Source organism: Drosophila bipectinata, chromosome 3R (assembly GCF_030179905.1).
Source record: "Drosophila bipectinata strain 14024-0381.07 chromosome 3R, DbipHiC1v2, whole genome shotgun sequence".
NCBI classification, from domain to species: domain Eukaryota; kingdom Metazoa; phylum Arthropoda; class Insecta; order Diptera; family Drosophilidae; genus Drosophila; species Drosophila bipectinata.
The window spans coordinates 17,304,279-17,320,946 of NC_091739.1; the positions used below are offsets into that span (position 1 = coordinate 17,304,279).

General features: G+C 39.5%; 1 protein-coding gene, 1 long non-coding RNA gene and 1 other non-coding gene across 3 annotated transcripts; all 3 read right to left on the reverse strand.

Annotated features, from left to right (window-relative positions):
* Nucleotides 1-701: 701 nt before the first annotated feature.
* On the reverse strand, nt 702-774 carry TRNAV-CAC (transfer RNA valine (anticodon CAC)). The gene has a single exon. It is a non-coding gene; the product is annotated as a tRNA-Val (tRNA).
* An 8,873-nt stretch (nt 775-9,647) lies between these two features.
* On the reverse strand, nt 9,648-11,683 carry LOC108130399 (uncharacterized). The gene is made up of 2 exons (XM_017248804.3): nt 11,594-11,683; nt 9,648-10,661 (listed from the first exon to the last, which is right to left on the reverse strand). Exons 1-2 carry the CDS (start codon nt 11,606-11,608, stop codon nt 9,969-9,971), a joined length of 708 nt encoding a protein of 235 aa, XP_017104293.2. The 5' UTR covers nt 11,609-11,683; the 3' UTR covers nt 9,648-9,968.
* A 2,533-nt stretch (nt 11,684-14,216) lies between these two features.
* On the reverse strand, nt 14,217-15,091 carry LOC138926696 (uncharacterized). The gene is made up of 2 exons (XR_011443307.1): nt 14,851-15,091; nt 14,217-14,570 (listed from the first exon to the last, which is right to left on the reverse strand). It is a non-coding gene; the product is annotated as an uncharacterized lncRNA (long non-coding RNA).
* Between the last annotated feature and the right edge of the window lie 1,577 nt (nt 15,092-16,668).

Consider the following 16,668-nt stretch of genomic DNA (forward strand, 5'->3'; position numbering starts at 1 on the left):
AGATACAGATACAGATACAGCTACAGATTCGGATACCCGGACTGGAGGGATTGTGTATTGAAGCCACCGGTCCCGCTGCATTTTAAGTCAAGCAGTTGAACAACTGTTTGTAATTGCAGCATCCCTGGCATTGTGGTAATGGCTCTTTGGGGTTGACTTGGGGTTGCAGTTGCAATTGCCACTGTTGCCGTGGCCATTGCCCATTGCCCGTTGCCCGGCGGAATCTCTCACAGTTGAGTGCCGCAAAAAGTCCCTGTTACCGGATGTTGTGCAATAAAAATGCAAAGTGCGCAAAGTTTCTGCCCAATAGCAGCCAGCTGATACAGTAAATAAATGTGAATTAATGCTTTTGGGCATTAAAAACGAATGCGGTTGCATTGGTGTACAACTGGGTATTAAGGGGATTTTGTGGCTATAAAATTTATTTGTGTTATGCGTGAATAGGGATAAGAAGAAGATTAGATAAAGCAATGAACTAGTTATATGATGGTATTCAAAGCAATGCCTAAAAGTATACAAGTTTACAAACTAATTTTATTTCTGCTTAAAACATAGGAGGGAAAATACTATACATTTTACATTACAATCATTACAATATAATATAATAATTTATTTTTCATCGCCTAAAAATTCCTAATTGGTTTTCTTTTACAGAAAATTTTGGAAAAAAAATATACATACTTTAAAAAAAAAACTATTCTTGTTCGCGCCCGGGTTCGAACCGGGGACCTTGTGCGTGTGAAGCACACGTGATAACCGCTACACTACGGAAACCTCTGATACGATGCTCGACTACTTGGCTTTCTGAATTTTTAAACTCTTTTAGAAAGTTGTCTTGTCAAGTTACCAGCAAAACTCGCTTCACTCGTAAAAATAAGTATTTAATAATTCCATTAAGTCACGATCTAATACATTTACTATCTTCTCTACCGTTCTACTTTAATTTCATATTTAAGGATACAAGTGAACTGTGCACCCCTCGCTTCGCTTTAATTAGGGAGCTTAAAAACTTAACGATATGTGAAAATCACAAATTAAATTACTTATTTAAATGTGATTATGCGCATTATTTATGGGTAAAGTGTTACCATTGGTATGGGTACGATAAATGCAGTGCCACAAAAACGTGTGTTGCATTTCAAGGGACAATGGGGTTGTCGGATGCTGATGGGGCACGGCTATTTGGGGGATGATACCGGGGGTAATGCTCGGGCCATTACGTATACGCAGCGTATGACATTGAGCTAACGCTCTCGCTTATCGCTTGCACGTCGCAGCTGCTCGGGAGCATGGAATGGAGCCACGTTTGGCATAATGAGCGCTACCACTTCGTCCTTTACCCCAACTCCCACTCCCACTGCCACTCCCTTCCCGGCCCAACAACCCAATGAGCCAATGCCCAAAGCATTAGTGTTAGTGGTGGGCGGCAGTGGGTGTGGCTTTCAGGATCCAGATGGGCGGTTGGAGAAATCCTATGTACGATGGCGCGCAAAACGTCAAACGGCAAATAGCACCTTGCACCTGAAATGCATTAAATAAACATCATTATCGCTAAGACTAGAACAAGGAGCTCTCACCCACCCACACACACGCGGCCAGCGAACAATGCAAAACACACACTAGCACAACAACACACAGATGTACACATCCTTGCACTTCTACATGCATGGGAGCACCGAGCGCTGAACATATTTGGCAAACAAAAGGATTTTGCGGTTGAATTGTGTAAACTCGGAGGGAAAACGTACGCATTTAGCTTTTCACTCGCCGTCGGATTTGGCGGCACGGAAATTCAGAGCACTCTGTGTGGAAACCTGGTATGCAACATTGAAAGCCTTGGGCATCAGCAAAGGTAATCAAACATTTAAACATTGAAACATTTTTTATGACTACATATGTAAAAAAATAACTGTTTTACTAAATAACCATTTGATTTTTTCATAAATACTTATCATAATTGCTATTGGAAATTGTAGTTCTGAACCAGCAATAAAGCTGTTCCGGCCCCTTTGAAGTATTTATACAAATATCTCAGCCGATATAGTAAATGGACTGTTTTATGTGTTTCATTCAAGTAGCAAAATTTTTTGATCATTTTTATTTTCGCACATTATTCCTTCATCATTCCGTCTCATTCTGTCGGACTTCGCTTTTCGTACATCTTAGTCGTTCTTTTCGAAGCCCAAAAAAATCCCCCAGCATGGCCATTTATCATTTTCGCCCTATTGAAGTTTTAGTCTCGCGACGGCGGCCACATAAAGCAGCGACAGGCAGCGGGAGCCTGCAGAAGGCTATGCCCTAGCTGGCGATAGGAGGCGTGCCGGCCTTAAGCAGATGAAGATGCTGGGCCAAGCCGGCGCAGAAACGGCCAAGACACAAAACAGCAGGGTTGCCAAAAAAGCGCACAAAAAAAAAAAAAATAAACGGAAAAACAGGAACAAAAATGACAAAAAAATACCAAAAACGTCGCACAAAAAGCGACGTGCAAGTAGTTCAAAAACTTTGGCCTAAAAGCAAACCGAAGGCGAACGGCAAGAAATATATATGTATATATAGCTCTGTGGGGTTGCTGGGGCGGAGGGCGGCAGGGGCCAAGGAAGGCGGGGCCAACATTGGCTCGCATTTGGGTGAGCGTATGACATTATTTATGGTTTGTTATTTGTGCAAAAAGTATGCAAGAAAATATGCTGCGACTCTTTCATAATTTTCCTTTTTTTCCTCCTCGGGGCAAGGCGAAAGAAACAAAAGTTTTTGGGGTGCTATCAACCGAAAAAAGTGACAAAATTTAAGTGTGAAATTAAAGCTGAGGGTGCTGGAATATGCTGGGACATAGCCTCTGGCAGGCATTAATTAAAATCGTAAACGCAAATCGACAGGATGGACAATTTTTTATAATTTTTTTTGTCCAATCGAATCACATGCTACAAAAATTGTGCATAAATTATGGGGACTCATTAAATGTTTTCCACATTAAATAGAAAGGAGCCGATGCCTCAGCTTAATGACCATAAATCGAAATTAATGACAATGCCAAACAGTGGCCACAGAATATGGGTACATGAGCCGGAGTACGGGCCGGAGGACAGAAGTACTGGATACTGCGGCCTTCGCGCATTTATGCCCCACCGCAAATGGAAGCACCTGCTGCTGCGTTAGCCTCTTTTGGCGCTCGGCCATGGCCATGGCTACTACGTACTATACTCTCTTGGCCGTAAAGTGCTGCCAACGTTAATGACACCTGCGAGACAATTTCAATAACCGATATGTGCCGTTTTGGGTTTTGTGGATCGGCCATTCCCTACCCACCATTGCTGACGGATACGTTGTGGCGGCATTGAGCTATCGATTACTGTCAGAGTTTCATGTATACTTTAGTCGGAACAGCTTCCTAAACGAACTTAAAGGTGCTTCGTGGTGGAAATTGAACACAGAGAATAAAGTTTTTATGGTAGAAATGTCATCAATAATTAATATTATATTTTCTTTTTTAAATTCTATGTATTCTACACTTTTCTATGTGGAATAAATGAAAACCAATTTATATTTTCCCACACCATTAAGATCTCTCACAAGTTGGAGTGGACAATATCCATGGACAATATCCATGATTTCATGGAGTCCTCTCAGTGGGTAACCAAATTACATTTAAATTTAATCATATCTAGGCCAACTCGAAGTCAAATCTGGGTCATCAACAGCAGATTCCTCAAAGGACGAGATAAGTAGTGACTCCAAGTATTAGGTGACCCAAATAAACTTGACGGAAAATAAATATTTTCTGTTCGAGTGGCAGCTGGTGGCAGCTTTAAAATGGCGCAGGCAAGAGAGAAATTTTATGGCTGCTTATTTAAAAGTGCCTAAAATTATGCTAATATCTGCACACAATGTAGCATAGTCGATTTTATCAGCCAAAAAAAGTTTCCCCCCGAATGAGGTGTCAAAACAAAGAGAATTCTTTAATTTTCCCCTCCACTTTATGTACAATATAACGCTGACTCGACTGTATTCTCAGCGTTCTTCCACAGGCTGGAACCGGAGCTGGCGGCTCTTCTGCAGCTGTTTACTTTGTTAATGGTCTTTTTCAGCTAAGCTCCTCCGCCGCACGCATTCAGACCCTCGTTTCAGACACAGGACCTAAAGGAGCAGGACCCGCGACCACTCTCCCCATTGATTTCGACTCATTTCTTGACCTCCAAGCACGTGGCATTGGAAAGCTTTGGTGTTTTGATTTAAGACAGCTCTAAGGCAGTTATTCTTTTTTTTTCTTTTGTATTTTATAGTCTGTGCGTCTGCGACGCGGAAAATAATTTATACAAAGGACTCTGCTGGATTTCATTTGCTCTTATTTCGCTGAGTGGTCAAGGTGCGGTGGATATTGCTTTGTTGATTTTGTTAAATACTTTTTACTTCTCTTCTGTATTTCACGAGTAGAGGGTCTCTTTGAAGTAAAAAGCTTTAAAAGGTCGGGGCTTGAAAGTAAATAACAACTATCAAACATAGAAATTAAAAATAAAACTGGAATTATTTTTCCTAACTAATAGCAGTAATACATTTTACTGCAATTCGGGCAAAACTTGTGATCAACTAGTCAGTTTCTCTAAACCTTATTGGCTTTTCTTTTCTCTGTCGATATTATCCTTTTGAAAAGCCATTTTCCTTACTAAGACAATTTAATTTAATTGGCTTTGCGCAAAAGTTGTGAAGTTTTAAATGAAAATTAAACGAAAACTGAATTGAAATCAAAAGTTAAGGTCAGGGCATTAAATAAATTGCCATTTGCCCCGGAGCATAACCAGGCGAAAACTCTGCCAAAGAAATTAATTCCCCACCCCACCGAAATGAGCCGAATTTTGCGTTTGCAAATCTCTTCAGTAGTGCCCAAAGCATCCGTGTGTAATTTTTTGCCATTGATTTGGTCCCGGCAACAGTTTGTCAAGCACTCACATCTGACCCGCCCCGCCTGCACAGCTGTCGACCCTTGACACAAACAAACAGACTGGGACAGGGACAGGCCGGCCGGGACTCCGCCATCGTCCCCGACCCATTTTCTTTCCAAATTTATTACATTTTCAAGTATTTTTCCGGTTTTGTTGCCCGGAAATTGCCGAAACGTGTGGCCGGCGTGCAAAATCCTTGAAATGTGCTAAAATAAATTATTAATAATTTCTATGAGATCCTCGGCAGACTCTAGACTTTGGGAATTTACACGGTTTGTCGTCGAATAAATGAATTATTTATTTTAATGTCAAATATTCCGGCTCGCAATCTCCGCCCTAAGGTCAATTTGATTGTTTGTTTGTTTGTTAGGTTGTGTCTTCATATTTTTAGTCCAATCTCAACTCATTTCTTGTCCAGAGACGTGCTGAGGATGTTTTTTTAGCCATTTTCATTTTCCTGTTTTTGCTGTGATAATCTATTTTGTCATTCGCCTCAATTTGCTTGTCGACTGTGGCCTTACAAATTGTAATCAAAATTTATGATTGACGGATATTCGGTATTCACTACTAAAACCTAGAGTAATCTGGACAAAAACTGTACAAGGAATAAGAAATGAGATGTTTTTAGTGTGCTTTCAGAGGATATACATTTTAAAGAGTATTTTGATCCGCAAATACAGAGAAAAACGCTTAGTCCCATAAGGCTTCTTGCTAGAATTTAATATGGACAGCATCCAAAGGTATAAATATCGTAAATTAAAATAAAATTATTCTTTTTTTTTTTGGAATATTGAAGGCCTTCTTTTAGCATAAATGAAAAATAAATACTTTGAGAAGGCTGAAGGAAAAACCCGTATTTCAAAGGACTTGCGAATTTCACATTTCAATTATGGCCGGAAATTATGAATCAAAAGAAAAGCCTCGCCTCTCACTCTTCGTCGAGATGTGAGTCAAGATTTTGCATTTCCATTTCAGTCATTTGGCTGGAGCTGAAGACCAAGAATCAGTGGCAGAAGCAGCTTGAACTGACTGTCATTCATCAGAGAGCAAATATGAAATGAAATTTAATGATATTATATCAATATTCGTTCATTGTTTCGCCCCCTTCGTTCAGACATACATATATGAAGATCCGTGGAAAGTCCTGGATGTGTCTGTTTCTGTTGCTGTTGTCAACGTCAATGACATGCAATTATTTTCACATTAAAACTCATTTCCGTTATTGTAACTGAACCGAGACATTAACGGTTGGGTGGAGCATCTATGGCCCTATGCGAGCGAGCATACGACATGTCGGCTAATGGCCAGCAACGTTGGCAACAACGTTGCCGCTACATTGATTCGACCGTCAATACTTCAATGGATTCGGTCAGTTGTTGTTGCCACTCGCCACTCGGCACTTGGTTGCTCTTATGTAAATTCGAGCTGCATGCCACTCGCCTCCCGCTTGAATGCTGCCTGTTGGCATAGCATAATTAAAGGGATATTGTGGGTGGTCGACTGAGCGATTCCCGGCTGTGTGCCCCGCCTGCAACATGGCCATATTAAAATTATTATTGTATGCACTGGCCAAATGAGAAAAGTTGCAGAAAAATTGCATTTAAAGGCAAAGTTCCGCCCACGTCTGGATAGTACAGCTCAAGAGCTTTAATATTTACTATCAATTTAAAATTCGTGCCAACATTTACATCGGTATTGTGGCAGGAAGTTATTGTCTTTCCGACCATCCACTTAAGGTCATTAATTCATTCGGCGACAGCTGGGAAAAGTGAAAATCGTCTTTCGTAGCTTTTGGCTGCTTATCCTCTGGGCGGGAATAAAATTAACATACCGAGCGGCAAGCAGGAAAATTTAATTAAAGTGGCGTAAAAAATGATTGTCGATTGAGGGCTGCCTGGCTATCATTTGCATCGAGTGGAATATAAATGTGACCATTTTAGTTCCGATCTTATTGACCATGGACAAAGCCACTTGTCTCAGAGATCATTAGACTCGGACATTTTCATTTCGTTTAGTGATTGTGTATCTTTTGATTTTATGACTATTGTGTGAATTGTTTATTGTTTTGCCTAATGTGGCAATGTCTAGACACTTTTAATATATCTAAATACTTTTAAGGGGAAAGCAGCGGGTAGGACACTTCGGTCTGCGTGTTAAAGTTGAAAATGCTTCCCAACACTCATACGCAGCGTTGGCCACATAAATCTTTCTCTCTTATGCGATACCAACTATGTGCTCCTATGTGTGTGTGCTCGTGGGTGTCGCTGTGTGTGCACATTAAAAGTTTGCCTAAGAGCTTATGGCACCATTTGTTAAAAGCGATTTTTAATGCTGCTGCGAGATCCATACATACACACATAAACAAGAGTTGGGTGCCGAGGGTAAAGGGCCAGGAGTATAAAGGAAATGGCTCCCTTCAATGCCAGGGCCAGCATCTAATGGCTTTTCATGCATCAAACGCTAAACTTTTTAATGAGTGAGCATCAGATTCTACCGAATTTACAATCACATAGTTCTAGATATTAAAAGATATATCTAGGATATATATTTACTTTTCCATTATATATGTAATTGGATAAAAACCGTCCTAATGATTTAAAACTATATAAAATCTATTTTTTTTTTATATATTTTATAATAAAAATTATTCATACGCCACGTAAGCCCTATAAAAGATAAGCACATAAAACATAGTAATGCACATTATGTTTCTAGGAGTTTATTTTCAGTAGAAAATAAGCTAATTGTCAATGGTATTTTCCCGTTGTGTTTCAACCCTACTGAGAGTATTCAAAGCATCCTCGAAATTGGATAAAGCCCACTCATCTCTATCCAAGTGTCATTTAAATTGTTGCTCGGCTTCTCACTTCTCAATGGCGCTTTTTCCTGTTAGAAACATTTAGGGGAACGAGTCGGGCTGCGTCAGTAATTAACTGAAGCTTATTAAATAGCTATGATTTTGTCACGCGGTGTCATTGAGGGGCTTCGGTTTCAGTATCATGCGAATCGGCTTATAAAGTTGCCATGGCAATTGCAAATCGTTTTATCAAGTTTACACCAAATTGAGTAGAGAACTTGTAGTTGTGCCATTATTGTGGCCCCCACACAGTTGGACGTTTTAATTGGAAAGTTTTCCATCAGAATTGCAGTGCACATATCTGAAATAAAATCATACGCATACGCTTATTTGTAAATAAAATATTGTTTGTCCGAGTATTTCATGGAAAACTCTATGTTGAAAACAAAGTTGTGAAATGCATGATTTATTATTTTGTTGGAAAGGCGAAAAATATAATATGTGTTGCCACAGAATGCATATACATTATTTTTTATTTTCACATGAAAGAAATAATTCTATGAATATTAATGTTTAAGCCTAAGCCTATTTATGTAACCTCCATTGAAACTATACTGTAACTAATACCTAAGCTGTAATAGCCACTTACGGGCTATCATTCCACTTTAATCGGCATTTAAATTGGGTGAGCAAGGCAAAAGATATATCAGTGAACGACTGTAAACAATGAAACCGAATTCCTTCCCAAAATATGCATAAAGCATTTATCAGAATCGTTTATAATAGCTTATTAAATTTATGTTAATGCCATTAATCAATGGATATGTTTGCTTCATTTGCGCCAGAGGCCAGATATCCATTTAAATCAGCTGTTGCATCAAGATCGCCGGCGGAGTATTCCCGGCGGCCGACGCAACGCATTAATGTCAATCAGCCGTGTAATTAACGCGGCCAAATGGACAGGCCCACAAACAGTGCCACCACCAACAACAAGCCGCCAACAACGGCGACGGGTGACAAACGGGAGCCATAAATATGGCTAATCGGTATGGCAATGATTTGATTAGATCGGCGGAGCCGTGCGATTACCGATGCAACGGTTCTTGCATCGGAATGCGTCAAATTTCCGACGCTCCGAATGTCAGCGACATCATCAACGCCGAGTAATTAGCATTGAGATGTTCAAGAGGGGCTTTGGGCCAGGTCGACCTGTGCTCGGGATGGGTTAATGTTCCGGCGTCATAATATGTATATTAGCCGGGGGCCTGAGAGGGCTTGTGGCAGTTTCCAAGTTGACAGTTCTCAGTTTCAGTTTCGTCTCAAGTTTCTGTTTCGCCGGCGCCAAGCCGTTTTCCATGGCTTTCCTATTAATTAAACACTCTTAATGAATCTGAATTCCGCTTGGTTGTGAACACATAGAATGTGTTTGTTTGGGCGACAAGTGGAGGAAGCAAGTTTGCAAATTTTACGGGGAGCGGTGACACCTGGCCTAACAACTCTTTGTTTCAAAATTAGTTGTCATCGGGTTGACAGCTCCACTCCACTCCTCAAAACGCTACGTTTTATTTTTGTGATTTTATGCAGTTAAAATAGAAAGAGTTTCAGGGCATAGAAAAGCAATGAAATCCATAACATTTTATAGTTTTTTAATGAAAACATAAATTTTATATTAATTTGACGAATTTCGCTTTCAAATAATAATAATTTTGATTGATGAGAAGGCATTTAAACTCTAAAAAAAGTGTTAATCAATTGCAGTTCAATAAACTTTTAATATGCATTTTAATGGCATACTTTAAAATGACAGTGTATATTATACTGCCATCAACTAAGTTATTATTTTTATATTTATTTATAAGCTCTTTGTATTAAATACATTTTTCGTTTTTATAAGTAATATTATTTATTATTTAGCTTTTTACTTTCAAAACTTCCCCCTCTTAAGCCCATAGGTTGAATGGGCTAACAAAAACATATAGACCAGCTTGTATAAATTTAAAGATATATATTTATGATTTTCTGATCTGAAATGTTCGCTTTTGTGTGCTCATAAATTATTTAAGATCCATCAGCATAGTTTTGAGTGTGTGTATGTTTTCTGAATTTCATGCTTCAACAGTCGTTTATAATACCAAATATTTTCCACTCATTATCTCAGTGTGTCGTTTCTTATTTATTTTATGTTTTGACTTGGCCTTTGCATAGTTGTTTATCTAATCTAATTATATGGATTCCTACAGCCTGACGAAGTGCGGAAAGGGGGTGATTGTGGGCAGAGGACCGCGTCGTGGCCGCACAGTGCTTGTGAGGAAGTAGTTGGAGAATCGGGACTGGAATCCGGAATTGGATGGAGAACTGTGAACAGGCAGCACCACCTGTGGGGCAGGATGCACAGAGTACTGAGGCTGCTGTGGGGCAACCTGAACCACCGGCCTGGGAGTAGCATGTACCAAGGGCCGGGAAGTGGCTTGCACCACTGGCTTTGGAGTTATGTGCACCACTGGTTTGGGAGCGATAGGGACAATCGGCTTAGCTGGAGCTTGCACCACGGGCTTTGAAGTTGGTTTCACTACAGGACTGGGCTCACTCTTCACCACTTGTGGAGTCTTTTCCTCAGCTGGCTTTTCATCCTCAAAAGGCGGCAGCAAGTCCAAGGAGAGTTGCTGAATATCCTCCTTGGCCACAATGGGTTTGGCCTTTTCCTGAGCCGGCTTTTGGTAGTAAGATTTCTTTGTAGGCTTAGTGGCCAATGTAGTGGTAATGGGCTTTGGTTTTGGCCTCGTTGTTGTAGTTGTCGTTGTGGAAGTACTGGATTCTTCCAATAGTGGGGGGAGTAAGTCATTGAATGGCAAATCTATTTTATCCGCCTTCAGGTGCGAGACATCAGCTCCACATAAGGCAATTAACACTGCAGATGCAACAAAAACCTGAAAAAATGAAATAAATATTTAAATAAGTAACATGTTTCTTGATCAGTTAACTTGAAGGTACATTTTTTAGCTTTAGTTAAAATAGAAACAAAATCTCGAAGGTGTAAAATCTTGCTTCAGATCTGTTACCTTGCCCAATAACTCAGTGTGATTTGCTGACCATTTTCAGCTTACACCTTTTAAGTTATGACCCTATTGTTTGGTCAAAAAAATGTATTCCAGTTTTAAAATTTGGTTCAGTTTTTGCCCGGGAAGTGTGGGCGCTCGAAAGTTAGTTTGGGTCGACCTTCGAATTGGCAAAAAACCTTGCATTGTTACGGCACATGTTATAACTGGAATCTTTAATGGCAGATTTATATTCTAACAGAAATTCTCCTTTCCCTCGTGGGAAAGGTCATTAGACCTTTTTTGACCATGATTATCATAGTGGCTATAATAGAACTAATCGAGCCTGAAACTTATGCAAATTTTTGCTTAAAAGAAAGAAACTATCAGTCATATTGTAGTCATGGTTCGTTGATTCACACCTCAGATAATAAAGCAATTTATTTTGGCTAATAAATATATGTAAAATAGGTTCAGTCGCCTCAACAGCCTGAGTTCTATTCTGTCTGGCTTAATGATTGCTTGAACAAATATTTATTTGGTCGTTTATTTTTAAATTTTTGTTGCTTCATCAAACAAATGATTTTATTATGTTAATATTTCGATCAGAACCAATTGCATAATATAATTTATGCAACAAAATAAATTATTTGAGTTGCCGAACTGGATATTCATTAATGATGCTTACGCAAATTGCTAATTAGAACAAATTTGCAGCATTCTTTTGGATCCTAATTCTGGAAAGACCAGCTTGGGAGCACAATTTCCATATAGATTTGGAGCAATTAAGAATACCCGATTATGCAGTAAAGTCACCCACTTACGTATTTAAGTGACATATTTGCAAGGTATCCTATTTTATTGGTTAATGCGAGAATACTCGAGTCCCGAACCGATCACTTTAAGATTTCCGAACGAACTAAAAGCGTCGCTGAGCATGCGCAGCATTTTTATAGTCGGTGCAAGCCGAATCTTTCTGAAACCAATTCGAACGAGTCTTTACACGACCCTGCAGCACAGTGTAAAGTTTAATAACCGGATTAGGACGGCGTCAAAAACGGGGGTTTATTTTGTTTTATTTTGGTTTGGGAGACGAGCACGAGCTTGGTTGCTACCTGTATCTTGGCCTCTCTTTTCGGCTAGTTGGCTTAATAAATGTTTAAGCCGAATGCAGCAGCATAAGATGCCGAATCAGCTGATTATGTGAACTCTTGAGGTTCACGGTCGTGTATCTTGTACCGTGTATCTCCAATCTTGTATCTGATTCTTGTTGTCACACACTGGCAGATGTTTCATTTAGTCTCGGTAAGAGAGAATGTAATTTTAAGCATTTTTGTCAACGGTTTGCATAAATTTTGATAAAAATTCGAAGCTGGTTTGGGGCACTTCCTCATACATACATTCGTACATACAAACATGAGGAGTGATTAGCTGAGCGCGGAGATTGATTTTATTTCCATTTCTTAATTGATTTTAATGGCTTTCGCACAGCGCCAACCTGTTCTTCTAGTCGCGACGCCCATTCTCTATTCAGTGAACGCCCTCATTTGCATCTAAATCGTGGGGGGATTCTTTAATGGAGTGAAAGCAAATTAGTGCCAATTACAAGTGGGCCGACGATACCAGATCAGCATCTTCGTCATCAAAGCCCGGGTTCTGATAGGGCCCTCCGTTCGTTTTGTCGGCTTTATTACCTCAATTTCAGTTGATACATCTTCAATTTATGCAAATTTTGTGAGCGCCGATTCCTGACGCCGATTCCGTAGCCCAGACTTTTTTGTGCGTGCGAAGTCTCATAAATTATGAGCCGCATTAGAGCCAACCGGATTTCGTGAGGTTTGTTTTGTTCGGTTTTGTTCCATGAGATTAATTGCTCGGCAGCCCATTGTTAAGATTCGTGTGGTATTTTTTGATAAGCTCTGGCAAATAGTTTTGACTTTGCATTATGTTGCCTAAGGTATGTGGCCTAAGTGGATTTATTTTTCAAGCGATTCTTATCGACCCACTGAAATAATGTATTGTGTTAAATCGAACGTTTTTTGGATCGCAAGGTATTTAAAAAATAATTAATCAACTTTTCTATGAAAAAGTAAGGTGTTTGTTTAATTAAATATGTATTAAAGTGTCTTCTGGTTGTATTTACTTTAAAATGAAATAATTTTTCTTTGCTTCAAGAATAACTTCCCCTTAATTATTTCCTTATTATTTTACCGAAAAAACCCGGGCCGAAACGTAAAATATATGTACAATTGCGACCCCTCCTGTGAGTTATTTAAGTATTTCACTTCACCGACTCCTGAGCCGCCTCCTTCCGCTTTTATTTGCGGTGTTATTGTTTTCGATTGCGTTCCATGACCAACTCCGTTTTCCAGCTCCCATGTCCCCGTTATTTATTTGTATATGTTTATTTATATTTATGTGGGAGTGACTGGGCGATAAGACCATTTCCGAATTCCGAACATCGAACTGCGTCTGCAGGAGCGAGTCCTTTGGGCACTCGCGCACATTCAATTGTCTTGCGCCCAGGATTGTTGGATGTTGTTGGTTGTATCAGTCGATACTACTATTGTTTTTGTTGCTGGGGCATATAAATCGAAAAATTTTGTTGTTCTCTGAGAAGAACGACGCGTGTCAATGCGTGACATAAGCAATGTTTATGGACGGAAGAGATGCCAACGCAATCCAGTCCCACATTTTCAAAAGAAATGAATTTTGCAACGAAATAGCACATGTGTCAATACACAGATCTTGTAAAAAGGGATTTGAATAAATTTTAAAGCTTACTTAAATTTCCCTACAACAGTCGATAAAATTGTTTATATGGCTCCGAAAACAAATGAAAGTTTGGGAAAATCAATTCAAGCAATAATTTAGCGACTGGCATATTTAATGAACCGTTGAACTTTTGTATCTTTATGTAACTTTTAGTTTGGGAAAGTTATTCTGTCAACAACTTCCTACAGGCCCGAAGCTGTCGCGCCTCTTTAAAAGTCAAGTTCAAGTTCACTTAATTTTGGGTATGTTTATTTATACCTAAAAAATAAAATTTTATGAATAATAGTTACACTATTAAATTAGAAATTACTTAACATTAAAAATGTATAAAAATACAACTTTTTAAGGAAAAGAGAGTAAGAGTGATTTTAATTACAAAAAATGTAAATATTTGCGGCATTCCATAGGCAAGATTTTAAGCGCTGCACTTTTAGCCCCACTTCCTGCCTGTTTTGGGGAGAACAGGTAGGTACCAGCACTTGGCCCGAGGTCGTTTAGCCTGCCAATCTGTTTGCTTTTCGCCACGAACTTGCAAGCTGAAGGCTTTGTTTTGCGTTCAAGCCCTTCTGGACCGGCTTGACTTGGAACTGGACGCCTGCCCCAATGTCGTTTACAACTTCCTGGTCAAGAGCCTGTCCTTGCCTTTTGGCATGTTTTTTGTCGGAATTTCGGTTTCATTTTTGCCTTCCCCTTTTATTTTTATTCTCAAAATAAAGCAGGAATTTATGCAATATACCAAAAGTATATTGTGTTTGTTAACAAGCTTGACGAAACAATATCAATTGTAATTTGCAAAAATTAATATTGAAACTTATTAAAAGCTATAACTCATATGCTACATAAATATATGTATAATATATGTACAATGTATTTATCTAGTTCAGTTAAATATTTTCCTTCCATTTAGAATTCCAAGGGTCGCCTGTATGGTTATTGTTGTTTTCTCATTGCCTGATTGTTGTTCTTGGCCCAAGTTTGTTTTCGGCTGTTGCCAAGTGGTGAACGCCGTCTACTTCCTTGCTGCCCCTGTAATTAGCACAAAGATGTGGCTAAAAGAAGAACGGAGGGGCAAGATGCATCCAAAAATGTTTGCAACTTGAAGTTCCCGCTGTGCGAATGCCGCAGTTGCTGCTGCTGCTGCCTCTGCCGTTGCAGTTGCATGATTTGCGGGCCCAAAAGTCAAACTCAAGGCACTAGCACAGCGCGCACTCGAAAGTCGTAAAGTGCAAAAATTGTTACACTCAGGCAGAAATGAATTATGAAAGTTGTTGCCAACCCCTCGGATTCTTTGCCTTATTTTGCTTACCCTTTTGCATTGCATCCCCAGCCCCTCAGGCAGGCTCAGCGAAAGTTAAGTTTTCGGGGAAAGTTCTGTTTGCGAGTCGAGTGCATATTATTTAATTCAATTTGAATGGGAGACTTAAAAATATTGCCAAGCTGTAGAGCAAAGCAGCGGGCAGTCGTTGTCTTCTATTTTCATTTACAATTTCTTTACCAGTTTTCATGTTATGTTTGAATTCGTTTTCAGTTCAGAAAGCCCTGCAACTATATTTATAACAAACCAATTTTAAACTGGCAAGAGCCTCAGGGAAAATATCATGTAGCTAGAAACAGGCACAATAAATATTTAAATTTCAACCAATTTCAAGTCTTTGCTTTGTAGAGAGGACGAGGTTTGCCTAATTGCATAGAGAGCTAATTAAAATCAGTTTCAAGTTCCAGCATATTCAAGACCGCGCTGGAAATCGACGGCAAAGCCAAAAACAACCGCCAGAGTGCCGCCCAAGCAAAATATATTACGCAGTGCGCCTAAAAGCCGACACCAAAAACTTTGCCCTCGCCAAATACAAACACACGTGAGAACTTGACAACTTTTCAGTGCGGGGCTGCAGCAACTTTAATTAGAAAGTTTTGTCACACATGCAGGCTATAGCCTTAGGTATATACGTATGTGTATGATCTGTCGCCGAAATCCGCCGTATACAACCAACCGGAGACTGAGTCTGAAACATTGTAAATTTAGAAGAGAGAGTGCGACCACAGAGACAATCTAAACTTTTCAAATCAATTTTAATTACCATAAATATGTTTGAACTTTCAGTTCAAACTCACTGAAGACAGCTGCGATTTCTCCTGTTCATTCGTCAGTCACATAAATATCCAGGTGAGAATGAAGAGCATTTCTTAGGTTCCTGGCCTAGAGGGAGCTGGAGTTTTTGTAACTTTGTGTATCAAATTTTCTCCATGTGTGGGAGTGTGCAATTTGCTATATGAATTCGGTTTATTTTTGGTGGAAATTTCTGCCTTGCCAATTTGTTTCCACTGTCATAGAAACATGCGGGCAATAATCGCAAAAAAAGATTTTTGGAAATTACCCGAATGGCATGCTGAAATAGAAAGTATAAATCAACTTCAAAATTCGATAATTGCGTCAATTTTGTTTTGGGATGCAATGACGTCATATTATTTAAAATCTGTGGGAAAGCTTTATTTTTTTTTACTCACACTCAGACAAGAACATTAGTTTAAAGTATTCTCAACCAACCCCTTTGGCTTATAAATTTTACGAACTTTCCATCCGCTGCACCTGCTGCAAAATGTGATACCCCGACAAGCCACGTAGCCATTTGGATTCCCAATACTCAAATGAGTTTATAGGTACCCCGTTCGAATTATTTAACTGGAAGGGAAACACAATTTCAGCAAACTGGCCTGGCCAAATCCCACCGACAATGTTGCGAAATTTCATTAGAATGAGCGCATTGGAGTAACCAGCAGATCCCTGGCGGTAAAAGGTGGCAAATTGTGAATTCTGTGCTGCCATCTGAGTTTTGAAGACCGGAAAGAGCCAGAACTGTGCTTGCAATTAATAGGCAAAATGTGTTACAATATTTTTGATGGCTTCTGGGCGGTGGTCGTTCGCTCGGCTGTTTTATGGTTTGGCTTATGACCCTCAACTTAACTTGACTCAACTGTGAGCCAGTGAAAACGTGCTGAATTTTAATTAGCAGCGCTTTAATGGCTTGTGCTTCACTTTATTTACTTGGCAGAGGCTCCAAAAGTAGTGGCAAATTTAAAAAAATTCTTTAAGGAAATTGCCAGGGAAGCATCAAAGACCCTAACA